This window comes from Perognathus longimembris, chromosome 10 (genome assembly GCF_023159225.1).
Source record: "Perognathus longimembris pacificus isolate PPM17 chromosome 10, ASM2315922v1, whole genome shotgun sequence".
NCBI classification, from domain to species: Eukaryota; Metazoa; Chordata; class Mammalia; order Rodentia; family Heteromyidae; genus Perognathus; species Perognathus longimembris.
The window spans coordinates 44824668-44850922 of NC_063170.1; the positions used below are offsets into that span (position 1 = coordinate 44824668).

A 26255-nucleotide genomic window follows, 5' to 3' on the forward strand; every position below is an offset into this window, starting at 1 on the left:
TGCCAGAATCTTCTTAAAACCACAGTACAAGCTGTGCACCTGTGGCTCATTCCTGTAATCCTAGCCATTCAGGAAGCTCAAACAGAAAAATCCATGAGACTCCGATCTCCAATAAACTGGCAAAAAACCAGAGGTCCATGGAGGTGTGATTCAAGTGGAAGAGCTCCAGCTTTGGGCAAGAAGGCCTTGAGTCCAAACCCCAGTACAGGCTAAGACCCTGGGTAGTCTGGTTATTTTACTGCGCATGATTAGCCATTTTCAAAAGAAAGACCCTATGGTGGTTTGGATTTGCCAATGAAGGTCTGGCTGAAACTTAAACTTCCACACCTACTAATACAAGTCATGTTAAACAAGATCAGAGCAAAACTAAAACATGACTTTTGCTATACTCAGCAAAATATCCATAAGGTAAGAAAGTAGCTTATCCAAAGTTTGTAGTGTCATTGCTCCAACTTGGATGTATTAAAAACGTCATGTTTTAGAATCCTGAATATTGACATGGCTTATATGCATACAACTACATTCAGTGAGAGTAACTTCTGGACAGGCTGGGGCTTACCTAGGGGCTATTTGGATGCTTTCCAAATTTATTTTACCATTTTGACAAGTACAACATAAGTAAAAAAGGCTTCAAGCAAGAATGAGAATATAAGGCTGGGAATGTGGCTTAGTGGTAGAGTGCTTGTCTGACATGCATGAAGCCCCGGTTTTGATTCTTCTGTACTACATAAACAGAATAAGCCAGAAGTGGCGCTGTGGCTCAAGGAGTAGGGTGCTAATCTATCAGGCAATAATAATAAACTTACACCAATATTTTAATTACAGCCTATTAAATTATTTCCTTAGGGTTCCCTAAGGACCAAAGGTAAACATGAAGGGCCAATTTTACAAAAGCATCTTACGTACCAAGTTTATGCACTTAATGGGGATCACTATTCACAAGCAGCTGTGGAGTTTGATTTTTAGTTCTCAGAGCTAGAGTTCCCTTTGTTTTTCCTTCCAGGCAAAGGGAAGCTGGATTTGCTCTGGGGCTGGGAGAGCTTACTGGCTAGTAAAGTGAATGGCTCAATCAGAGTTTTCCGGTCGGTCACAGTCACTTCCCACAGTCTTACTTTCTCACTTTTTGCCCACTGCTGTGCCACTTCAGCGTCCACTTGCCTCTGCTCAGAAAGGTCAAGTTTGTTTCCTAATACAACAATGGCTACCTGAAAGAAAACAGGTTGAAAGATTACAAGCATTAGTGTCCAGGCCAAATGGGTAAGGAACATTTCCATGTAACAACCTGCTTCATTAGCGTGATCTTCAGATGTGACTGAGATGATAGGAAGGTTTCACCTCACTCCTTTCCCCTAGTGAAGTGCCAGTTGCTGACTATCAAGACTTAACAGGAAAAGTCACTCAACTCAAGCATGAATGGAAGACAGACAGAAATTGATGTCTAGGATAGCAGTTTAAGATAGTGATAGCAGTTTGGCTATGCTGGATATTTGAAAGATTTGCAATATAGTAATTCAAAATAAAGACAACTTAGAACCGAGCTCTATATCCCTAGAATCCTAAGTTCCACACGTATCCATGTCATTGCCAATCCTTAAAGGGTTTTGTCTGCTAAATATTGCTGAATATGGGCCAACAGGAAATACACCAAGTACAAGCCAAGCGCCCATTTCAACTTGGTATGCTTACTACTCAGCACAATGCCTGAGGTGACCTGAACCCAGCAGGCACAAGTGGGGAAGCCTGGGGGAGAAGGGAGACAGTACCCAGGTTTTCACATATGTAGCCACAACAGGAACAGAGGACCATACTTGTCGAAAAAGGTGCCTCTGCAGAGTTTTCATAAAACCACTTTGTCAAGACCATAAACTGGCAATTTCATACCAATCCATGGAAGGTAGTTTAGCAATTTACCATTCAACTCAAAAACCTCATTTATGACTGATTCTATAATCACACCCTATCACATACAAAATAATTGAGATTGCTCACTGTAACAATTCATAATAGCAGTGAGGGAAAATAACCCAAAGTATTCATCAATTCCCAACTAGATAAACATGATAAATCTATATCCACGGTGAAAATCACATAATCAGTTATGTTAAAGAAAAAGTCCTAATATAGAAAAAAAAATAGGAGGTAGTGTATGAGACCTCTAAGAAAGGGTGGCTTTTTTTTTTAAAGAAAAAATATTGCTATTTGCTTGTACTTATATAAAGCAAAAGGATTCCTCCCCCTAAATAGCATAGATAATTCCCTAAAAAATAAACTATTAAGCATGTTTGAGGAACAGTATGTGTTGGGCACTGACCCAGAGCTTCACGCATACTGGGCACCTGCAGCATAGCTGTGCCCTCATCCCTAGGTATAGGACCTTGGTGTTTAGCAACGTGAGTGGGAACCAGGGTTTACAGCAGTCTTAATGACTTTGTGCAATGTAAATACACTATACTTCTTTGGTCTCAGACTGGAATCATAACTTGCTATCTGGTGCTTGCTTTTCCTCATTGGCTGGTGCTCTACCACCTGTGCCACACCTCCAATCATACATAGTTTTATTCAGTTCTTTAAAAAATAAATGCAGGGGCTGGGAAAATGGCCTAGTGAGTGGCAAGAGTGCTTGCCTCGTATACATGAAACCCTGGGTTCTATTCCTCAGCACCACATATATAGAAAACGGCCAGAAGTGGCGCTGTGGCTCAAGTGGCAGAGTGCTAGCTTTGAGCAAAAAAGAAGCCAGGGACAGTGCTCAGGCCCTGAGTCCAAGGCTCAGGACTGGCAAAAAAGAAATGCAACTTAAGCCCTATCTTGCCCCTTGCCCCAAACCAATGGCTCTGGTCTCACTAAAAGTAAAAGCCAGTGTTGCCCTCACTGCTCTGACTCACTTTCCTAGCTCCCTATCTGCCTCCTACACAGAGCCTCAGATCCTGGTACTAGCTCCTCACTTCCTTCACAACTACCTTCTCGGACTGCCCTGCAAAGAATATGGTGCCCTCATTACCAACACTGCTCTACTCTTCCTTACAGCTTCACTCTTCACTTCCGCTGTTTCTCCTCCCAGTTCCCCCCTCCCCACCATGGGAACTGGGGTTCTGTTCCCTGTGGAATCCTCTGCATCTAGAACTATGCCTAGCACACAGTAGTTGCTCAATAAGCACTTGTATCTCAACTTCCTGAGTAGCTATGAGTACAGGCTGAACCACCAGTGCCAGCTAAATAGGCTCTTAAAGCCCTATAATAACCATCAAAGAAAGGTATCACTACCTTAATTTTACAGATAAGGAAACTGACAAGGGCTGAGAAAGCCAAGACGTAAGGTAGCAAGTACATAAGCTTTTGCTGAGTTATTTCAGTTTGGGGGACGGGGAATCTGAAGGATTTTCAAGAAAATAGTTGTAGTAGCCAGGTATGGTGAAATACCTGTAATCCCAGCATTCAAGAGTCTGAGTCAGGAGGATCATGAGCTTGAGGCCAGCCTGAGATTCATAGTGACACCCTACCTTAAAAATAGCATATACCTGTTTAAAAGTGGCAAGCACAAGAAAGTGGACAGCTTTTATTCCTTGCCATTTTAATCATTTCAAGTTTGAACCCTGTTAATGATCTGTTCAAAAAGTATGTAAGTGTTCAACAACTGAAATATTCTTCAACAGGCCAATGGCTGGAGTCTGGTACATATATACCATGGAGTACCAGCACCACTCAGCAGCAAAATAAGAATAAACTACTGGTATATGCAATTATTTGGATGACTTCTGAGAATTAGGCTGAATGGAAATATTGTATGACTTTTTTTTTTAGATCTCTATGTTGCACAGGCTGGCCTTGAATTTAAGACCCTCCAGTCTTGGCCTCCCAAGTGCTGAGATTACTGGGGTAAACCACCATGCTTGGCTGATAAATACACTTGAAGTAGCAACATTATAGAAATGGAAAACAGACTAGTGTTTCTGAGGATTAAGGAAGGAAGGAGACAGGAAGGAAGTGAGTAGCTATAAAAGGTTAACATGAAGGATCTTGGGAAGTTCTGTATCTTGCCTGTATCCTTGGAAATACCTTGATTATAATATACTACAAGCTATATGCTATATAATATATACTCTTGAGATGGTGGCACTGGGAAGAAAATGTGTAAAGGATCTCTGTTTTATTTCTCAAGATGACATGAGCTGGACACTGGTGGCTCACACCTCTCATCCTAGCTTCTCAAGAGGCTGAGCTCTCAGGATCACAGTTCAAAGCCAGCCCAGGCAGTGAAGATTGACTCATCTCCAATTAACTGCCAAAAAGCTGGAAGTAGAGCATGGCTCAAGTGGTAGAGGGCTACCCCTGAGCACAAAAGCTGAAGGACAGTGTCCAGCCCCTCAGTTCAAGCCTCAGATCTAGCACAAAAAAGAAAAGACTTGGGCTGGGAATATGGACTAGTGGCAAGAGTGCTTGCCTTGTATACATGAAGCCCTAGGTTCCATTCCTCAGCACCACATATATAGAAAATGGCCAGAAGTGGCGCTGTGGCTCAAGTGGCAGAGTGCTAGCTAGCCTTGAGCAAAAAGCCAGGGACAGTGCTCAGGCCCTGAGTTCAAGGCCCAGGACTGGCAAAAAAAAAAAAAAGAAAGAAAGAAAAGAAAAGACTTGAGGATGTGGTGGCATATACCTGGGGTCCTAGCTACTTAAAAGCCTAAGGCAGGAAAATCTGATGAGCTCAGATTTTGAGACCAGCTTGGACCACACAGTGAAGCCCAGCCTTTACAAGAAAATAAACACTCAAAAGCCATGGTGGCACAGGCTTGTAATCCCAGCTACACTGGAAACAGGTAGAAGGATCATGGTTCAAGGCTGACATGGGCAAAAACTCAAGATCTTACCTGAAAAATAAAGTCTAGGGACATGACTCAAGTAACAGAACACCTGCATAGCAAGGGTGAAACCCTGAGTTCAATCCCCAATACTGCCAAAAATAAATAAACCAAGTAGATGAAAATATTAAAAGGCTGTACATAAAACCTATAATAATCTCAAGATGTTTAATACAAAAATAAAGAAAACTTTAAAATCTAACCTAAAAGAATATACCAGGCTGTTAACCACTGCCCTCTATAGCTACATAGGTGGCAAGTCAGACACATAACCCGCAAAACATGGGCTGGCATGTGGGAATTTCAGACAGGGAACTTACAGTACAAAATTCTTTGCAGAAAAAAAACAAAACAAAACAGAAAACCTGTCAGGTGAAAGGACACCAGTGATAAGATGAAAAGGTACTAGCTAGGTCATATAAGCCATTACAGACCACAGTAAGGCATATTACAGGTAGGATATTAAATAGAAGCCCTTAATTACTTGCTAACTTGCTTTCTGGTTTTTTTGGTGAGGCCAAAGACAAGAATCTTGTTTATCCAGGGAGATTATAAGAAGCTTCAGGAAATGGTGGCCTCAAAAACAAAATGAAATCATTAAAATCCAATTTAGACACGATAAAATAAGGAAAGTTAGAAAGTCAGTGCTGGTCCTAAAAGAACTCAGTAGATCCTGTATGCTCTGGGCTAAGACAACATTACAGATACCAAGAATACAATTTACAAGTTTTTAAGTGTGTAAAGTACCCCCACAGTCTACATTACAGTGTTCTAATTCACACTTGGTGTGTTGGACTTGACCACTTACCTCTTTTTTGTCCTTGAACTTATCGATTTCTTTCTTCAGAAGCTCTACTCTTTGAAAGGATTCAAGGTTATTCACACTGTACACTAGGACAAAGCCATCAGCGAAGGAAAAGTAATGTTTTGGCAGCTCCACCCCATCCTGCAAGCCTCTGGTGTCATAGAGGTGCAACTGCTCCTTGACGCCCCGATCTGTCTCCACAGAAGCCATGTACACATCCTCCATCGTCTCACAGTCTTCCATTCCTCAGATTTAAAAACAATTCACTCCTTTCAGATAAACCAGCAAACAGCCTACTACCTGCTTGTCCTTTAGACACTAGCTCTCTAGCTTTCCTACCTATCATATATACAATCACTCATATTTCTACTGGAAAATGAAAGGTGTTTGTTCATAGTAAATTAACAAAGTGGTTTCTAAAAATATTTCTTCTGGGGTTAGGAATGTAGGTAAGTAGTATAGCACTCAGCATTTAGCCAAGCCCTTGTTTCATTATAAAAAACAACCAAAACTATAAATCTAAAAGTATTCTTGTGGCATACCCTATGTGGTTACTGTATATGATTTTGGTACACTGGATATTGTATATATGCCTATCTGATCTAGGGAAGGGAAAGAAAAATGAGGGTGTAAGATATCACAAGAAATATATTCACTGCCTTATTATGTAACAGTACCCCCTTTGCAAAACACCTTGTCAATAAAATTTAATTAAAAAAATAAAATAGCATGAAAAAAGAGCAGTGCAAAAAAACCCTTAAAGTATTAAAATTTGGCAGTGAAAATTACTTTTTTTTTTTTCACAAGTTCAAGAATCAAGGGACTCCATACCTACATTGAACAGCTAAAAGCTGATATTAAAAGTAGCTTCGGGTTGGGCACTGGTGGTTTGTAATTCTAGCTTGTAATCACTGTAATCCTAGCTACTCAGAAACCAGAGATCTCAGGATCTTGGTTCAAAGCCAGCCTGGGAAGGAAAGTCCATGAGACTGTTATTTCCAATTAACTACCAGAAAACCAGAAATGGTTTTAGCTGTGGGCTCGAAGTGATAAGAGCACTAGCCTGGAGCAAAAGTGATCTGGGACAGTGCCTAGGCCCCAACCCAAGTTCAAGCCTCACAATCAACCAAAAAGAAAAACCAAAAAAAGTAGATTCAAAAATAAAATAGCCTCCTTTATTTCTCCATCAAGCCAGAACATGAACTCCGTTTTCTGTAGAATTTCAGGATCACTTAAGCCCATTCTAAGATGGAGCATTAGGTCTTCAATTTCCAAGTACCCACCAGGCAATTTCATGTGAAAGTCCCTCTCAAACTACTCATAGTTCTCTTCCCTCCATCTCGCTTCCTCCCTTCATCGCAGGCCACTGGGCAGTCTGTAGAGTTCTTGAACAACCACAAAAAAGTGAGAAAGTTAACACAAATTGCCACTCTACAACCTAGCACTTGAACAACTTGAACACCGCTCCACTCACTGCTGCCTCCTTCCAGTGCATGGCCCCGTCTCCACCTGAGCTACTGCTATAGCACATCAAGCACCCGGAAAACTCTGCTTACCCTTGGAACACCTGCTTCTCTTTCTGTCCCTACTGGGCTCTGTACAGGTAATATAGTGTTCCATCATTTAATCTTCCCATATCTATCCATTCCAATGGCAGTGTAAATATCTTGAGAGCTCAGATGGGTTTCTATCTTTGTATCTTTGAGAACAGATTTATATACATAGAAAGCTCTTAAATATCTGATGAATGAATGATCTCATAACTAACATCCCAATTTCAGTTCCTTTCTTGCATGGGATCTTTTAAAATTTCATTTTACCTACTACGTGTTCCATTTGTGCAGGGTTTGTCCCTGATAGGTCTATAAATTCCTTGAGTGAAAAGAACTATTCTCTTCTGGGGAGTAGGGGGATTCATGTTTGTTTTTTGAGACAGAGTCTTGTTATTGTAGCCAAGACTGGCCTTGAACCTTAATCCTCCTGCTTCAGCTTCCTCAGTACTGAGATTACAGGTGTACGTTACAACACCCAGCTAGAAAGGAATCAGAGCAAATATTCAATAATCTTTTGTTGATCTAGGTATAAGAGAAAAATACTCTAATTTTTAATGAACAGAGCAGAGAAATATGGTATGGCTCCCATAACCAGTTTTATATTTAAATTTTGAGTTTTAGGAGCTAGGGGCATGATTCAAGTGGTACAACAATTGACTAGATAGCCTGCACAGGGCCTTGGGCTCAATCCTCAATACTGAAAAAAAGAATTGTATTTTAAATGAGGTACATACAGAAGTAAAATTCTATGGATTAGTATCACACATCAAATATATATATAACATATATAATGTATTATATGCTGTATATACATTTATAATATACATATATTATAATTATAATATATAATGATACATTATAATATATAACATGTACATAATATTTTGTATATAGTATATATAATACATATAACATTATACATTTTGGGATTTGGGGTTTGTTTTTTTTCTGCTCCTGAGGCTTGAACTCAGGGCCTGGGCACTATCCCTGAACCTCTTTGTGCTTAAGGCTAGCACTCTACCACTTGAACCACAGCACCACTCCTGGCTTTTTCTGAGTAGTTTATTGGAGCTAAGAGTCTCACAGACTTTTCTGCCTGGGCTGGCTTTGAATGGAGATCCTCAGATTTCAGTCTCCTGAGTAGCTAGGATTGCAGGCATAAGCCACCGACATTATACTTTTTTGAAAACTTTGGTTGTAATTCTCCTAAACAATGAACTGTGCTGATAACCCAGGGAACATTGGTGGCTCACACCTGTAATCCTAGCTACTCAAGAGACTGAGATCTGACTATCGCAGTTCAAAAGACAGTTCAAAGCCATCCAGGGTAGGAAAGTCCATGAGGCTCGCATCTCCAATTAACTACCAGAAAACCAGCAGTGGCACTGAGGCTCAAAATGGTAGAGTGCTAGCTCTGAGCAAAAAAGAAGCCAGGGACAGTGCTCAGGCCCTGAGTTCAAGCCCTTGGACTGGCCAAAAAAAAAAAAAATGTCCACAAGTATTAAAACCTCCATAAATATTAACTATTAAGCTAAAAGGAATAATGATCTAATGATATATAGATTTTATCATGACAAGCTTTGCTTTGATCAACCTAAGTTTGCATATTTGGTAAGGAAAATTACTCAAAAACTTAATGATATGTATAGGAGTCTGTGACATCCTGTCATCAATTAGGCCTTCAGGAAATTAATTCTATTATTATACAAACTTATGTGATTTGGGGGCTGGGGCTATGGCCTAGTGGCAAGAGTGCTTGCCTCGTATACATGAGGCCCTGGGTTCGATTCCCCAGCACCACATATACAGAAAATGGCCAGAAGGGGCGCTGTGGGTCAAGTGGCAGAGTAATAGCCTTGAGCAAAAAGAAGCCAGGGACGGTGCTCAGCCCGAGTCCAAGGCCCAGGACTGGCCAAAAATAAATAAATAAATAAATAAAACTTATGTGATTTTGATCACAAAGAAATGTTTCCTAGTTTCTACCTTCTCTCTCTCTCTCTCTCTCTCTCTCTCTCTCTCTCTCTCTCTCTCTCTCTCTTTTTTTTTTTTGCCAGTTTTGGGGCTTGAACTCAGGCCCTGAGCACTGTCTCTGGCTTCTTTTTGCTCAAGGCTAGCACTCTACCTCTTTTTTTTCTCTTTATTTTATTTATTTATTTTTACAAAAAGTAATACTTTATTGAGGTCTAGTGAAGAAGAGGAGAGTCATAACAGTAGAGTCAGCACCGAAAATCTCATTTTCTCATCCCACCCCTTCCCAATGTCCTTAAGAAACAAAGATTTATCTCTGAAGTCCCAGAATATTGAGTGTTTTACCATTGTAGTTACTAGCTCCTTTAAACAACAGTCATATCAAGTTTTAAAAATGTGTGTAGTATATATAAAAAGATGAAATTCCAGAATAATGTTATTGTAATATATTGGCTGAAAATCAGGGGCTCTGGGTAGAGATGGGAATTAATTCACTTTATCCAATCCAATAGTACACTTTTAATGTTGCCTGAAAGAGGAATTTTTTTTTTGGGGGGGGGGAAATTGGGTCTAGGCTGGTCTCAAATTTGAGATTCTTCTGCCTCTACTTCCCAGGAACTGGGATTATAAACTTGTGTCACTCCCTGTATCATTCTATTTTAAATGACAGGGTCATGTTCCTTTTCAGCATGGCCAACCATTTCCTGATTCCTTGATTTTGTTTTATTTGGCAGAATTGTAGATTGAGGTAGACACAGGCATTCTGTTTTGGGAGATCCTCTTTTTCTTTTAGCTTTCTAAGAATGTGCATTTTTCCAGTGGTTTCACTAATAGGAAGGTACTTATATTAGAAAGCATGCTCTTGAAGGAAGGAACTGGCAGTAGTAATATTACTTGTAAGTCAGAAGTCTTCTCTAGTAGCAATCAGGGGGAAAAAGGTTTTTGTTTTTTTTTTTTATAATTTATTTATTAATTGAGCACAAATTTTTTGGACAGGGTGTTTTGCAAAAAGGGTACAGTTACATAGTAGGGGAGTGTGTACATTTTTTGTGATATCTTACACCCTGTTTTTCTTTCCCTTCGCTAGGTCAGGTAGACATATATACAATATACAATGTATCAAGAACATATACAGTAGCCACGTGGCTGCGCCCAAGAAAATTCGCCTAGGGCTTTAAATGCAATGTCGATATTAGACAATATGTCGACAGTAGTCTTATATGAACGTACATACATAGATTTTGAGTTATTGTATTCCACTGAGAGGTCAATTTTTGACCTTTATGTGTTGAGCACTCTACCTCTTGAGCCACAGCACCACTTCTGGCTTTTTCTATATATGTGGTAGTGAGGAATCAAACCCAGGGCTTCATGTATATGAGGTGAGCACTTTACCACTAGGCCAAATTCCCAGCCCCCTCTACCTTCTCTCTTACACCTCATTTCTTTCTTTCTTTTCTTTTCTTTTTTTTTTTTTTTGCCAGTCCTGGGGCTTGAACTCAGGGCCTGAGCACTGTCCCTGGCTTCTTTTTGCTCAAGGCTAGCACTCTGCCACTTGAGCCACAGCGCCACTTCCAGCTTTTTATATATACGTGGTGCTGAGGAATTGAACCCAGGGCTTCATGTATATGAGACAAGCACTTTACCACTAGGCCATATTCCCAGCCCCACACCTCATTTCTTTACCATCACCCTGCTTCAGTTCATCTCATGACCAACAATACCAGAATTTAGAGAGAAACTCAAGAAAAACAACCTTACCAATGGTGTGATTTCCATAAAGGAGCTGCTCCAAAATTGCTGTTTTCCCCACAGATAACAATCCACAAACCACAACCTTGCAGCCCTTTCCCATCTTCTCTCAAATATCACTGTGAAGAGAATAAAAGACTCTCAAATTCTACACTGCTGAAAGCAGCCTTTTTCTTTTAAAGATGAAATTAAATCATCAATGTTTACAGAGATATGTTTGAATATTCCCTTAGGGTTGAGTTTACATATCTTCAGAGATCATCTAGATTTAAGAGCACATAGATATGTTCACCATTAAAAAGATAATAACCCTTGGTAAGAATAGTTCAATACTGATTGTCTGTAAGAACATAATAGGGCAAGATGCTGGTCACTAATATCTATAATTCTAGCTACTAAAGAGGCTGAGATCTGAGGACTGTAGCTCAAAGCTAGCCCACTCAGAAAAGTCCATGATACTCTTATCTCTAATTAATGAAAAGTGGAGTCGTGGCTCAAAACAGCCTTCAGTGGAAAAAGCCATAGAAGAGAGGCTCTAAGTTGAAGCCTCAGTACCAGCATTGCGGGGCGGGGGGCGGGGGGGCGGAGGGAGGAACCTAAATGAAATTGAATCTTAACTAATCATGAAAGAGACTGCCTATTTGGCAATATTTCGGGGCCTAGGGGTTAAACATTTAAGTAAAAGAATTTTACTAGCATACATTAATTGTACAGGGTGGATGTTATGACAATTTCCATACATGCATACAAACTCACCTTAAGTAAAACCTTGAGAAGGTATTAAGGTAAGACTTTGGGAGTAGAGAATACACCTGATTTTTTTTTTTGGGCCGGTCCTGGGCCTGGACTCAGGGCCTGAGCACTGTCCCTGGCTTCTTCCCGCTCAAGGCTAGCACTCTGCCACCTGAGCCACAGCGCCCCTTCTGGCTGTTTTCCATATATGTGGTGCTGGGGAATCGAACCTAGAGCTTCAAGTGTAGGAGGCAAGCACTCTTGCCACTAGGCCATATTCCCAGCCCTACCTGATTGTTTTTTTTTATGCTGGTACTGGAGCTTGAACTCAGATCCTAGGTACTGTCCCTTACCTTTTTCACTCAAGACTAGTGCTCTACAGTGCCTTGACTTTAAATCTAGATCCTGAGATCTAAGCCTCCTGAGCAGCTAGGATTACAGGCCTGAATCACTAGCATCCTGGCATCTGGGTTGGATCTGATTTTTTTAATAGAAACATTAATGCTATTAACACCTCCTTCAGCCTTTTTCCAAGGGAGTGAAAGACTGGATTTGGTGATCATATGTGTTCTTAGTCATTGCTCTTTTTCAGGAAGAATAGATAATAGAAAGATGACTGAGAATTTCAACTTGAAAAAAGGGAGATTCATCTCCCTGAGCTTCCTAAGGTACCCGAGGAAGAGCAAAATTCCGTGATGCTTTATTCAACTTTCCTCAAACTGCTTGGTTTTCAGAAGGAAAAGTGTCAGAAGAAATTTTTTAAAGGGCTCATTAAACTACAACAAAATAACATGATAAAATACTCCAATGGGGTTGTAGGCATGACTCAGGTGGTAAAGCACCAGCCAAAAAGTGAAATCATCAGATACTAAGTTCAAGTCCTAGTCTTGGACAAAAACAAATAAGCATTCCCACGTCCCACTGTTCTTTGCCATTTCTTTCTCTCAGTTCTCTTCTTACCTCCAAGTGAACACCATTAAGTCACCCTGGCTACAGAGATGGCTCGTCTTACTCCTTGCAGTCAGAACAACTACAGAAATAAGATTTGGGCCAGGCGCTGGTGGCTCACACCTGTAATTCTACTGAGGAGGTTGAGATCTGAGGATCATGGTCCGAAGCCAGCCCAAGCAAGAAAGTCCGTGAGACTTATCTCCAATTAAACACACAAAAAAGCTAGAAATGGCATTATGGCTGAAGTGGCAGAGCACTAGCCCTGAGCATAAAGGAACTCAAGGACAGTACCCATGCCCGAGTTAAGCTCTCCCCCCGCCCAAAAAAAATACATACATTTGTCTACATGGGAATAAATGTGATTTATTGATATGCAAAAATGCATGACCTTTTAAAAATTGTATCTAAAGTAATACCCTGAATATTACAATATACATACAACATTTTGTTCTCTATGTATGATCCCTAAACCAGGAATTTCACATTATACATAAGTGGTTCTTAGGCTTAGATATATTCAAATTTGCACACGAAACTACTGAATTCTTAGTTCTAGAATGTATTTCATAGCATGATTATATTTAATAAGCACAATGAATGTACAACATTTTCTTCCAAATACTGGCAATGAATCACATGAACAAATCCTGGAGTGGTTATACCTCATTACTTAATCTAGTTTCAAGGGTTTGGAAAGACTTCAGAGTAGATGAATGGTCTAACTTAGGTTTCTTGCAACACTGAAATGCCCTGATAGTGAAACTGCTTATCCAGAACATGCATAAACACTAAGGTTAATCTGAAAATCATTATTTAAAGCTGCTTGTTATAGTCCTTACCTTTAAACTGATGGACAAAAAAATCAGTCTGAGGGCTGGGAATGTGACCTAGTGGTAAGCCCCTATCTGCCATAACTGAGTTGAAAACATGCCTTTAGTAGGCAAGGTCCAGCGTAGTCTTTTTGTTGTTGGTCATGGGGCTTGAGCTCTGGGCCTAGGCCTTGTCCCTGAGCTCTTCATCTCAAGGCTAGCGCTCTACCACTTGAGCTACAGAGCCACTTCCTGTTTTCTGATGGTTAATTGGAATGTTATGGACTTTCCTTCTCAGGCTGTCATCTAATAGAGATCCTCAGATCTCAAGCCTCCTGAGTAGCTAGGATTACAAGTATGAGCCACTAGTGCCCAAATCAACGCAGTCTTAAATGTCTATATGCTTTTCTTCCCAGGCTTATCAATATGTTGCTAGAGAATACACACACAATTTGGCCCTCTTCTGTGGAAAACAGCTTCTCAACCTTTTTGAAGAGCCATCAAAATTGCTCCCCTAAACTTCTTAGTTTCTGTTCTTCTGCATAAGGGACTCTTTTTCTTTTTTTTTTTTTTTGCCAGTCCTGAGGCTTGAATTCAGGGCCTAGGGCACTGTCCCAGAGCTTCTTATGCTCAAGTTTAGTGCTCTCTACTACTTGAACTACTCTACCGCTAAACTATATTCCCAGACCTCATTCTGTTTTTATAAGTAAAACACATTAATTTTTTTTTGGCCAGTCCTGAGGCTTGAACTCAGGGCCTCAGCACTGTTCCTGGCTTCTTTTTGCTCAAGGCTAGCACTCTACCACTTGAGCCACCACGCCACTTTTGGCTTTTTCTATATATTTGGTGCTGAGGAATCGAACCCATGGATTCATGTATACAAGGCAAGCGCTCTACCACTAGGCCATATTCCCCTAAAACACAAATATCTATGCAACTAGAAAAATACTGAAACACTGTTAACATCAGGGAAGATGTTACCAACTTTCCATAAGAAATAGCATCAGGAACCTCCTTGTAATCCCAGCTACATAGGCAGAGATCAGGAGGACTGATGATTAATGTTCTTGGTTGGCCTAGGTGAAAAATCAAAAGACCTTATCTGTAAAATAATTAAAGCAATAACGCATGTCTCAAGTGGTGGAGCACCTGCCTAGCAAGATCCAAGTCCTGCTTTCAAACATCAATGTTGCCAAAAAGGAAAGTTAAAAATGAAAAATAATAACACCAGGTGGGTAGAATTTCTACAATATGTTATCTGCGTAGATATTATGTAATACTGTGTTACATTACATAATAATGTACTACACTGTGCTATTTAATAATTTTTCACTCTTATAAACATATTTTGGGTATATAACCAAAGGGTTTTTGCAAATGTTTCACATTGTAAAATGTAACAAATTCTAGCTTAGTAGTCTTTTATTCATTTAATGAACATTTACTAGGCATGAGGTACAAACTAAGGGGAAAAATCAGAAATACTGCCTATCCTTAGGAATCCTTGGAACCAATTAGAAAACAAATACAACTTCTGTTAAACTGCTGAGAAAAAAAAAAAAAACCCCAAAAAACATGTAAGTTAGCAGTGATTATTCACATTGCTGAGTCATCTTCCCCACCCCTCCAATTCATCACACTTGGTAGTCATCCTCAGCTCATTTATCTTACACCCCATATCCAATCCACCAATAAACCTTTGAAATGCATCCAGGTGCTCTGACATCCCTCTGCCACAATTCAAGTGGCTTCTCCTGGTCTTTCAAAGATACTCCTAATCCCCTTAAACTGTAAGGAACCTATTTTACCACACAAGAGATTCTGCAGGTGTAAATAAATTAAGATCTTGATTTTTAACCTAATGAAATTTCTAATCTACAAACCCCAAGTCAATAATGTGTGCTGTATCAAGCCAGGAAATTTGCTGCGATTTGTTATAGTGATAATAGGAAATCAATACACCCTGCTTCCACTTTTTCCCCTTTAGCCTCAAAGTAGCTTTGTAAAATGTAAGCCAGAGTCACTCAGAGGGTTTCCAGTCTCAGGTAGTTTGAAATCCCAAGGCCCTTTCCTTTTTGAGGTAATTCATCCCTCCTTTCTTTTATGGTTGAGCTGTTTCCCTTTTCCCTCTGCCAGATCAGCTTTCTGGCTCCTCTCAAGCCCAGTTCACAGTCCGGAGGTTTGGGATTTGTTTGCTTGCTGCTGAGGATTGACCCCAAGGCTTCCTAGCTGCTGAACACAAGCTCTAGAACTGCACAACACTTCAGGGCCTGAAGTCTACTCTGAAAAGTTACCTCCTTGTGAAAACTTACCCTGAACATTCCGTCCAAAACTGCACCGTCCACCAAGTGTGCTCAAAGGGGAACTAGGAGGGCAGTGATTTGGGAAGCAGCACCCTCCAACCCCCTTCAGTCCGGTGAAGTCCACCCAGATAGGTCTGTGCCTCGGCGGGAGGTGCAGCACCGAGGGCAAGGTCGGTCACTTCGGGAAAACGTTGATGATGCAAACTTCACCCCAGCAATCTCTACCCCTTCAACCCATCTCTGTAGTTCCTTAGCATTTATCACTTAACACAAACACTGCCTGCTTGCTGTTTGGATTTGCTTCCAAGAAGGCTAGAATTTCTGCCTCATTCGCTGCTGCACCCCCAACAGTTACTGGTCAGCGCCTGGGGCATCTTAGGCAGGTATAAATATTTGTTGAATCAAAGAGCAGGTGAGGACTCTTACAATGGAACAGCTGTGGAGTTTTCTTTTTTCTATAATCAAAACTTAAAAGGAAATACGGAAATGCGCTGGTTTTTGGTGTAAATATAATTTTCAAGCAGGAACTGGAAGGGAAATAAAGCCACACAATTGTATAAAATATAAATATTATATATAGATACAGATATATCAGAGATAGAAAAAAAATGCCAGCAAACGGTTTCTCAATTAAACAACGTAATGCAAAATGCCAGCATTTTTCTCTGCTTTTCTTCCCGATATAGATAGTCGCTCCTGCCAAGCACGTCTTGGCAAATCTGTGTGTTGCTTTTCTGGAAAAAAAACAAACTGCAGTTCTGACGTTGTCAAATAACATCCATACACGGGAAAAGCCTGGGGATGACAGGCGCCCGGCCGCCGGCACCCTCTTAAGGGATAGTATCCCGGCCCTGGAGCCGGGGCTTGCAACCAACCCAGGGGACGAAGCAGCGAGGCGCCCTCTCTACATTCGCCTTCCCGGGGGCCGGGGAAAGGTACAGCCAGGACCTGGACGCCCGCCCCGGGGGAGGCAGAGGCGGCCAGTTCCTCCGGAGGACCCCGCAGGTCTAAGAAGCAAACCTACCGCTCCAGCAACCTACAAGACGGCGGCTCCACCGAGCTCCGCAGTCCCCAGCTTTAGAGCCCGCCTCCAGCTCTCCTCCGCCGGGCAGCGGAGTGAAGGAAACTGCCCAATTAGCCGGGAATCACCAGCAGGGCTGAAGGCATCTCCAGCACCGTTTACCACCCTCTGCCAGTCGGGGTCTCTCAAGCTCAATCCTGCAGTGCAAGGGGCGGGACAACCGGAGGCTGCGCCCAATCCTGATTTAGCTCCACCCACTGGACTCGCTGCGGGAACTACAAGTCCCATGAGGCCGTGGGCGGCCACAGCGTTCCACCGGAAAGAAGAGGAGGGGCCCAAAAGGAATTGTGGGAGAGAGGTCTCTTCCTTTCCGTCTGGCGGCAGCCATCAGGTAGGTAGGGCTGTTTTCTTTGCTACTCTATCCGTCGTTAATCTCCTTTCTTCCCAGCCATCCGTGCTTGGAGACCCTGTGTTCTAGTAGCTTTTTCCTCGTTCTGTATAGCGGGGGTCTGGTCAGGATGGGGGCGGCGACAGTGTGGCGAGGCATTGCCCGTGAGTGGGTTGGGGAAAGACGTGATGGCGGCGAGAATTGGTGCTGGGCCCCGAGCCTGAAGCGGGCCTGGGGCTGAGGCTGAGGGATGGGAGGTTTGGCCTGAAGTGACCTAGCGTGAGGCCGTCTGGCTGGGTGGAATAAGTGCCTGTTCTTGGAGAGCGGATTCACCCCGGCGGCTCCATCAGCATTTTTCCCCATGGTGGCGGCGACATCTCGGTGACACGCCGCTGGCCGCCACCACCCACCCCCTCGGTGCCCACATCAGGCCCGATCGCCTGCCGGCAGGTCTGCTGAGCGCTTCCCGGGGCTGCTGCACGCCGGGGTAGCAGAGGTGACGACGCGGCTTTCCGGGGGACCGTGGGGGGTGCTGGGTGCGCTGTCCCCTGCAGTTGGTGCAGAGCCATTTTTATTACCAGCGGTTTCCTTGTGGCTGGTGGAAACCAACCAAGATGGACGGGCAAAGTCTGCAGACGACTCCCATGTTTTAACGCCTCCTTTATTCCCGCCATTGCTATAATTGAAAACCCGCCTTTATCTCCAAGGTAAGCCGAGATGGGTGCCTACAAGTACATCCAGGAGCTATGGAGGAAGAAGCAGTCAGATGTGATGCGTTTTCTTCTGAGAGTCCGCTGCTGGCAGTACCGCCAGCTCTCAGCCCTGCACCGGGCGCCCCGCCCCACCCGGCCAGATAAGGCGCGCCGCCTGGGATACAAAGCCAAGCAAGGTGTGTGGTTTCTGTGTGGATTCTGGAATGTTGTGCACCGGGGTCGTCTCTTAGTGCTTTGGTAAAACAGTTCCTGTAATTAGTAAGTTAACACAACACTGTCTGAAATACCAACAGCATGTCTCATGTTTGCACCTAAGCTAATACAAGATAAGGTCCCAGTGTAATCAATGTAAAAAACTTTGAATGAGTCTCCTAACCTATTTTTTCAATGTATAGGTTACGTCATATACAGGATTCGGGTGCGCCGAGGTGGCCGCAAACGCCCGGTTCCTAAAGGTGCGACTTATGGCAAGCCTGTCCATCATGGTGTTAACCAGCTCAAGTTTGCTCGTAGCCTTCAGTCTGTTGCTGAGGTAAATGATTTGGCCTGGCTGTTGTAAACTACCTATTAGTGGTGGATGGTGAAGATTGAGCACCTCTTCTGTACCTAGCAGAAGTCTTGTGTATATGGTGGGGCTCATAGGGGTGGCATAACAGTAGTTGATGGCAGAATCTTGGTGGTCAACTAATCTGAGTTTGTATAATACACCAAAAAGTTATTTTGTGATTAATAAACTTGAGGGGGGAACCTAAGCTTTTAAGGGGAGGTAAAGTTGTCTTAACACAAATTTCCCAAACATGGCATTTATTTACCAATGTACTCATTCATTGAGTTTGGGGGGTTAGTAAACTCAGCTGTTCTCTCTTGTGGGGATTAATAAAGCAAATTTTGCTGCTTCCTTCTACAAGCTAAAATTTTTTAATCCTACGACCTGGGTAGAGAGTTTTGTTGGCTTTAGCTGTGATAGAAAAGTGATAAGGTTAGGAGTAGTTAAGTGGGTACAATGCTTGACTAGAAGGTGTGAGGCTTTTGGTACCACCAAAAAAGACATTTTAAATTGACTTTAAAAATAAGTGAATAGCTTAAATCTCTTAACCTAGAGAGGTAAAGAATTAACTTTTAATTTGCTGCTGTGAGCCATGTAAGAGGCTGATCTTAGGCTTTTCTCATTCCAGGAGAGGGCTGGGCGTCACTGTGGAGCTCTGAGAGTCCTGAATTCTTACTGGGTTGGTGAAGATTCTACATACAAATTCTTTGAGGTTATCCTCATTGATCCATTCCACAAGGCCATCAGAAGAAATCCTGACACCCAGTGGATCACCAAACCAGTCCACAAGCACAGAGAAATGCGTGGGCTGACCTCTGCAGGCCGCAAGAGTCGTGGCCTTGGAAAGGGCCACAAGTTCCACCATACTATCGGTGGTTCTCGCCGAGCAGCGTGGAGACGGCGCAATACTCTCCAGCTCCACCGTTACCGCTAATAATAAAAGTAATGTTTGTACAATTCTTACCTAATAAACAATTTAGGACAGTCATGTCTGCTTAAAGGTGTTATTTGTCTGTTAGAACTAGTTTGCAGATTATTTCATGACTGCTTTGTCAAATTATGGGAGTGCAATAATGTTTGAAGTCTAAAGTGATGGTGTTTCTTGTTTCTCCTAAGATAAACTTTTTTCTGTCTTTGCTTTATTTTATTAGGGAATATGCCAGTATTTAAAACATTGCTATGTGGTTTAATAGGTGAAATAAATTCTTGAAAAGAGGATCACTGAAGTTAGGCCTGTAGATTTGTTTGGTGCATGTGCTGGAGCCTGCAGCTGTATTGGGAAGGTGTTAGATAAAGTGGCTGGGGTTTGAGGAGTTTGACAAGCACGAAAAAGATTGGATTTGGCTCTGAAATTTGTGGTGTGAGAACATGCTAAGATTGGATCATGTAGAAAAGCACTAAAGTTAGCCTATATTGAAAAAGTGATTCAATTGCTGCTTCTGAAAGCTTTCCAAATGCCATTTTCAAAATTAGATAAACTTGTTACATGGTTCCTTTAAGAAAACTAGCTTAACCTGAATAAAATTGCCCAAGTCTCCATATTTTCAGAAATTCATGAAAGGGTGTTAGTGTAGTCATCTAAGATGATATGAAGCTGATAGAATCTGAATGAGGTGAATAGGAATTATGAACCTTAATATTTGTAAGCTTAACAGTAGATGTGTGGATGGTAAGCTAGTGCTGACATTTGAGTTTACGAAATTTTAATCTACATTTAAAATTCCTGTAATCGTTTGACAGTGAGGGGAGGGGCTTAGACTTTGCTTGTTCTAGTCAAACCATCTTGGAACAACTGATCTATACATTTAAGGCTACTAAGAAAACTATTTGTGGTTTCCAATCTAGCTTTGTTTCTCATCCTTCATCAAATTACCCTCAAAATTTTTGGATTCCACAGTTAGGTCATCCGCCAAACTTGCCACCACATTCTATTTTCTATTTGTATCATGTCTTGTAGTAGACTATGCTGTTTCCCAATGAGTTAAGTACAGGAAGGATTTTCCTTTATTAGAAATTCCAAGTTTCTTGTCAGTAATAGGTGGTTCTATTTCCAAATCTAATTAGTGTCTTCTGGACTGGTTTTTCCCTGGGGTTTTAAAAGGGCCTGCTGATTTCCAGAAAATATTCTTAGCAGGTTCCTTTGAGACTTAACTGTATATAGAGGTTGTTGAACTAAAGGAATAAAGGTGTATTGAACAAGTGGACCTTATGTTATCTTTTGTCATCTAGTTCTCACCTGCTTTAAAGCCAAACCAGGAAAAAAAAGGAAATAAGGGATTCCCTTTGTTCTTTTGTTAAGACTTGGCTTTAGGGAAGAAAGAAGCACTCAGGGCCAAAGGCCAGTATGACCCCAAAAAAGGTTCCGGTTGCCTGGTTTTATTTTTGCCAGTTCTGGGGCTTGAAGCCAGTTCTCAGGGCCTGTTATTCCTGAGATTGGCTGGCACTCTTACCACTTACATGGCTTCTGAGTATTTTGGTAATTTATTACAAAGTGAGCAAAAGCAAGCCTGCCTTGGCTAGCTTTGAACCATGATCCTCAGATGTGTCTACTGAGTAGCTAGTATTACAGGCATGAGCCACCAGTGCCCAACTCTGCCTACAGGTTTGTCTCCATAGCAACTAAAAGAACTCAAACTGATCAGGCACATGAGGTCCAGTAGACCTCATGCCTTATCATCCAAAGTGCGTTTCTCCCCAGCCTGTATTTATTTTCCCTGTGAATACTGGGCCTAGAACTCAGCCTCTTGCTCTTTCACTTGAAGCTGGTACTCTCCCACTTAAGCCACACTCCCAATTTTGGCTTTTTGGAGATGAGTCTCCTCTCATGGACATTCCTTCCCAGGCTGTCTTCAAATAGAGATTTTCTCATCTCAGCCTCCACCTGCTAGGATTACAAGGGTGAGCCACCTACACCTGACTAAAAATTTATTTGTGGGCTGGGAATATGCCTAGTGGTAGAGTGCTTGCCTAGCATGCATGAAGCCCTGGGTTCTGCAGCACCACATAGATAGAAAAAGCCATAAGTGGCACTGTGGCTCAAGTGGTAAGAGTGCCAGCCTTGAGCAAAAAGAAGGCAGGGACTATGCTCAGGCCCTGGGTCCAAGCCCCAAGACTGGCAAAAAAATAAAATAAAAAATTATTTGTGGCTTGAACTCAAGGCCTGGGTGCTGTCCCTGAGCTTTTTTGCTCAAGCCTAACACTACCACTTTGAGCCATAGCTCCCCACCATTTCCAGTTTTCAGCTGGTTAATTGGAGTTTTCTCCCAGGCTCTCCTGCCTGGACTGGCTTTGAACCCTGATCATCAGATTTCCACCTCCTGAGAGGCTAGGATTATAGGAGAAAGGGCACCCAGCCTGACTAAATCTTTTAATATAATTAGCCACCTAAGAACATCTCAATTTACTTGCTTGTGAATCTCATTGGTATTCAGAGAGAAGTTCATTATTTGACAGTGCTAGTTCAGAAACAATTATGGATGAGTAACATAATTGTAAAGATCCTCAAGCTGTAGCAGGCTTGATCAGAGTAGAGAAAGAGTGAGGGGACCGGTACAACTGCAGACACAGAGCTAGGAAAAATGCAGTAATAATGAGATCAGTCCCCAGATCTCTAAATGAGTGATCTTTGGAGGAATGACCTTTGCCTAAGGGTTTGTATTGGGAAAACCGTTCAGTAGCAGTTGGCAATTTTAGTGGTGGTTTCTGCCCTTGGGAGTGGCATTTCTTAAGTCTTTAACCTAGGTTTTCTTACTGGTTTTACTTAAGGTGATGGGAGGTAGACTCCAATTCTCTTCTCCTAGACTGACTATAAGAAGGGAAAAGGGCTGGGCTTAGTGGTAAAGCTCTTAACTAACACATATGAGGTCCTGGCTTTGATTCCTAGCAGGGCAAAAAGAATAATAAAAAATAAGTTGAGTGAGAATTGAAGCAAAAATCTACTAAGCAGACATTATACCAAATTATATAAAAACTGAGCACTAGCAAGCTGGGATGGTAGTGTGTGCCTGCAATTCCAGCACTCGGGAGGCTGAGAAAGGAGGATCTGAAGTTGGAGAGCCTGCCTTACAAAGGGGGGGGGGGGGGGGAAAGCCCTAAGCCTTAAAGAATTAATGAGGATTAGAAGGGGTGAAGCATTAAAAATGCTTTCACTAAAAAGTGCTGGATTTTTGGCAATTGAGTCTAACATACCTTACCCAGAATCCAACTGGGGACAATGCAAAGAGATGTTTATGGAGATAAAGTTTCCTAGCATAGCATAGTTAATAACCTCTAGAAACTAGTGTTTACAAACTGCCATGCTTCCAAACACAGAGGAGACTCTCTTCTCCCTCCCACAGGTTTTTGTAGGTTTTTGCTCCAGGTTTTTGTGCTGGTACTAGGCCTGAGCATTGTCCCTTAGCTTTTTTTTTTTTTTTTTTTTTTTTTTTTGGCCAGTCCTGGGCCTTGGATTCAGGGCCTGAGCACCATCCCTGGCTTCTTCCCGCTCAAGGCTAGCACTCTGCCACCTGAGCCACAGCGTCCCTTCTGGCCGTTTTCCATATATGTGGTGCTGGGGAATCGAACCGTGAGTTTCATGTATAGGAGGCAAGCAAGCACTCTTGCCACTAGGCCATATTCCCAGCCCTGTCTCTTAGCTTTTTAACTCAAAGCTAGACTTTACCACTTCAGACACTTCCAGACTTTTAGCAGTTAATTACAAATAAGAACCACATAGACTTTTCTTCCCAGGCTGGGCTTTGACTCTTTATTTATTTATTTATTGCCAGTCCTGGGGATTGAATTCAGGGATGGCCTGAGTATTGTCACTGAGCTTCTTTTGTTCAAGGCTAGGACTTTACCACTTGAGCCACAGCACCACATCCAGCCTTTTCTGGTTATGTGGTACTGAGGAATCAAACCCAGGGCTTCATGCATGCTAGGCAAGCACTCTACCACTAAGCCACATTCCCAGCCCAGGGGCTTTGAGTCTTGATCCAACTCCAGATCCCAGCCTCCTGAGTAGCTAGGATTATATGCATAAGCCATGGGTGCTAGCCCAACATCACCTTCTCAATGAGACCCTCCCAGGGTCTTTCTTTAGAATCTCACACTCTCATGAGCAGGATGCTCATCAGTGGCATTTCCGGATCCCTCTTTCCCTGTTTTATTTTATTCCACAGCATTCCCTCTGACATTCCCTGTGTTTTCTTGTTTATTTTCCTAGTCACTTCCATCTCCAGAAGTTTCCAGTATAGTACACTTAGGTTTCTTATCTTGTTTTGTCTAAGGATAAGCTCAAGAAATATAGAAACTGTGAGGCTCTATCAGGACCTTGGGTACTGCAAAAAGGGATTTTAGAACATACTGATGTATAGACCAAAAAAGTATATCAGAAAGGAAAACAAAGGGAAGGCCAGTATACACCCAGACATGGGTTTGACCACGTCTGTTAAAAGGGTCACTCAGTACTGTAACATCAGGGAACTAAGGTGGGCTGAGGTTTAACTTAAAGTCACCCTAAGATGAGTGCTTCACTTTGTTCTGACTCCTGCTACAGTCCATCATTCTTGCTATTACCTTTTGTTTTCACATTATCAATTGGTTCAGAGATCTCCCATCTGCTCAACACATTACATAATATGTTCTTGTGACATAGATCTAAATGTCCTTAAGATCTATGTTTTTTTCTCTTGATCAAAGGAGTCATTTTAATATATATTTTTATTATCTGTAAGTAGTTGTACAAAGGAGTTGCCATTCAACAAAGCAGTTTATGAATACAATGCATCATGATCAATGTCACCCCAAAGGAGTAATTTTAACAAGTATTTTATTCCCAGGATAAGTGTCTTTAAGATAGCCTATTCCCAGAATGTACTAATCACTTGGCAAGCAGGCAAGGTCAGAGGAAGAGCTCCTCTTTAACAGCTTAGTGAAGGAGTGTGACACTTAAAGCTAAGAAACAGTGCCAATTGGAATCCCTCTGTACATGACCTCTATAATAACATAAAAGTAAATTAATTAAAGAAATAAAGCAGTGCCTAGGTGTTTTGAATGAGGCTATGCTCAAATACGGTGCATTCTCTGAATTCCTGGCTCAGGTTACCTGGGCCTCATTTTCTGTAAGTATCTTGCCTCTGAAACAAGGGAAGGGAAGGGAATGGGAAAGAAAGCAAAGGGAGGAAAGGAAGAGAAGGGCAGGGAGGGAGAGAAGCCAAAGCAAGGAAGAGGGGAGAGAGGGAGGAGAAAAGAAAGATGAGCTTCAGGAAGTAGCAAGACCTAATTTCATCTTTTTGCCCCTCAACCAACTAGTGAGTTTAGAAACTAAGTTAAGCCTGGAAGTGGTGGCACATGCCTGTAATCCTAGATACTCAGGCAAGAAATCAAAATCTGAGGATCATGATTTGAAACCAGCCTGAATGGGGAAATCTATGAGATTCTTATCTCTAACAATCACCAAAAAGCTGGAAGTGAAGCAGTGGCTCAAGTGGTAGAGCAACAACCTATAGTGAAAAATCTAAAAGATAGTGTCTAGGTCCTGAGTTCAAGTACCAGTACTAGCACAGAAAAGTCAGTACTTTACCCCAAAGACTGCCTACATCCCCTTTATTTCTTCTACTAGGTACTGAGCAGAGACTAGGTCTTCTACCAACTCTTTTCCTGATGGCCTGATGATTTTAATTGGCCATCAAGAGCTGCCCATGGCTTTTGATCTTTCATGAACGAATGGGTTAATATTTTAGGGAAATATAGGCAAGAATCTCCATAAATTATGTTACCCCCAAAGACAATTAGTCAAATGGTTAGAAGGAGTATGTCGTAGAGTTCTAGACTTTGTAATGAGCTGCACAACTACACGGCAGTCAGAAATAAGGAATTGTAGATATAGCAGAGTTTTCAAGGGCTTTTAAACAACTGTCACAAGTGTGAGTGCCTAGGAAATGGGGCCCAATAAAAGGGACCCAACAAAGAAATTTCAGATGGGCACTGGTGGTTTATACCTCTAATCCTAGGTACTCAAGGGGCTGAGATCTGAGGATTGAGGTTCAAAGTCAGCACAGAGAGGAAAGTTGGTGTGAGACCCTCATGTCCAATTAGCTAGCAAAAATCTGGAAGTGGAGTTGTGGTTCAAGGGGTAGAGCACCAGTCTTGAGAAAAAAAAAAAAAGCTAAGGAACAGTGCCCAGGCTCTGAGTTCAAGCTCCTTACACACACACACACACACACACACACACACACACACGAAAAGGAATTCTTTATTGTTTTGCTGTCTGCCTCTGTCATTTATTTATTTATTTATTTTTGGCCAGTCCTGGGCCTTGAACTCAGGGCCTGAGCACTGTCCCTGGCTTCTTCCCGCTCAAGGCTAGCACTCTGCCACTTGAGCCACAGCGCCACTTCTGGCCGTTTTCTGTATATGTGGTGCTGGGGAATCGAACCTAGGGCCTCGTGTATCCGAGGCAGGCACTCTTGGCACTAGGCTATATCCCCAGCCCCATGCCTCTGTCATTTAATCTCATAATTTCTAATTACTTTGCCCATCCACTTCCCCTGAAGTCATCCCACTATGGCCAGCTTCTCCTCAATCATCCTATGCCTATGGTTGCATCTTGTGGGCATTTGACAACGTTTGGAGACAATTTCAGTTGTCACAAGTGAGAAGTTGTTTGCCAGTGGCTTCTGGTGGGTAGTCAAAGCTTCCGCGCATCCCCACAGTACTGCCAGACCGGGTGGCACACACCTGCTGTCCCAGCAGTCAAGTGTCCCATTCTTAAAGGGGCCATATGACCTCATGGGTGCAAAAATTGGCTCTGGAGAGGTGTCTTAGCTGCTGTAACAAATTTTCTAGATGGGTGATTTAAAGAATATTTATTTCTCC

The 26255-nt window shown here is 42.2% G+C and overlaps 2 protein-coding genes across 3 annotated transcripts; one reads left to right on the forward strand and one right to left on the reverse strand.

The window, feature by feature from the left end:
• Positions 1–319: 319 nt before the first annotated feature.
• On the reverse strand, positions 320–16917 carry Nkiras1 (NFKB inhibitor interacting Ras like 1). 2 transcript variants are annotated; one of them, XM_048355953.1, is made up of 5 exons: positions 13874–14179; positions 10944–11053; positions 7218–7256; positions 5665–5906; positions 320–1205 (listed from the first exon to the last, which is right to left on the reverse strand). In XM_048355953.1, the coding sequence occupies exons 2-5, from the start codon at positions 11035–11037 to the stop codon at positions 963–965; spliced, it is 618 nt and encodes a 205-aa protein (XP_048211910.1). In that variant the 5' UTR covers positions 11038–11053; positions 13874–14179; the 3' UTR covers positions 320–962. The 2 variants fall into 2 exon arrangements, with proteins under 2 accessions (XP_048211910.1, XP_048211911.1); XM_048355954.1 differs by lacking the exons at positions 7218–7256; positions 13874–14179 and adding an exon at positions 16754–16917.
• A 156-nt stretch (positions 16918–17073) lies between these two features.
• Positions 17074–20602, forward strand: Rpl15 (ribosomal protein L15). Its single transcript, XM_048355958.1, has 4 exons — positions 17074–17141; positions 17846–18027; positions 18247–18383; positions 19027–20602. Exons 2-4 carry the CDS (start codon positions 17856–17858, stop codon positions 19330–19332), a joined length of 615 nt encoding a protein of 204 aa, XP_048211915.1. The 5' UTR covers positions 17074–17141; positions 17846–17855; the 3' UTR covers positions 19333–20602.
• The last annotated feature ends 5653 nt before the right edge of the window (positions 20603–26255 follow it).

Bases quoted from the DNA above. Each gene is read 5' to 3' on its own strand.
- Rpl15 (XM_048355958.1), top strand. From the start codon at position 17,856: ATGGGTGCCTACAAGTACATCCAGGAGCTATGGAGGAAGAAGCAGTCA. The intron at 18,028-18,246 runs GTGTGTGGTTTC...TTCAATGTATAG, and splicing joins GGGATACAAAGCCAAGCAAG to GTTACGTCATATACAGGATT. The intron at 18,384-19,026 runs GTAAATGATTTG...TTCTCATTCCAG, and splicing joins GCCTTCAGTCTGTTGCTGAG to GAGAGGGCTGGGCGTCACTG.
- Nkiras1 (XM_048355953.1), bottom strand. From the start codon at position 11,037: ATGGGAAAGGGCTGCAAGGTTGTGGTTTGTGGATTGTTATCTGTGGGG. The intron at 7,257-10,943 runs GTAAGGTTGTTT...TTACCTGTACAG, and splicing joins TTATGGAAATCACACCATTG to AGCCCAGTAGGGACAGAAAG. The intron at 5,907-7,217 runs GTAAGCAGAGTT...TTTAAATCTGAG, and splicing joins GAGAAGCAGGTGTTCCAAGG to GAATGGAAGACTGTGAGACG.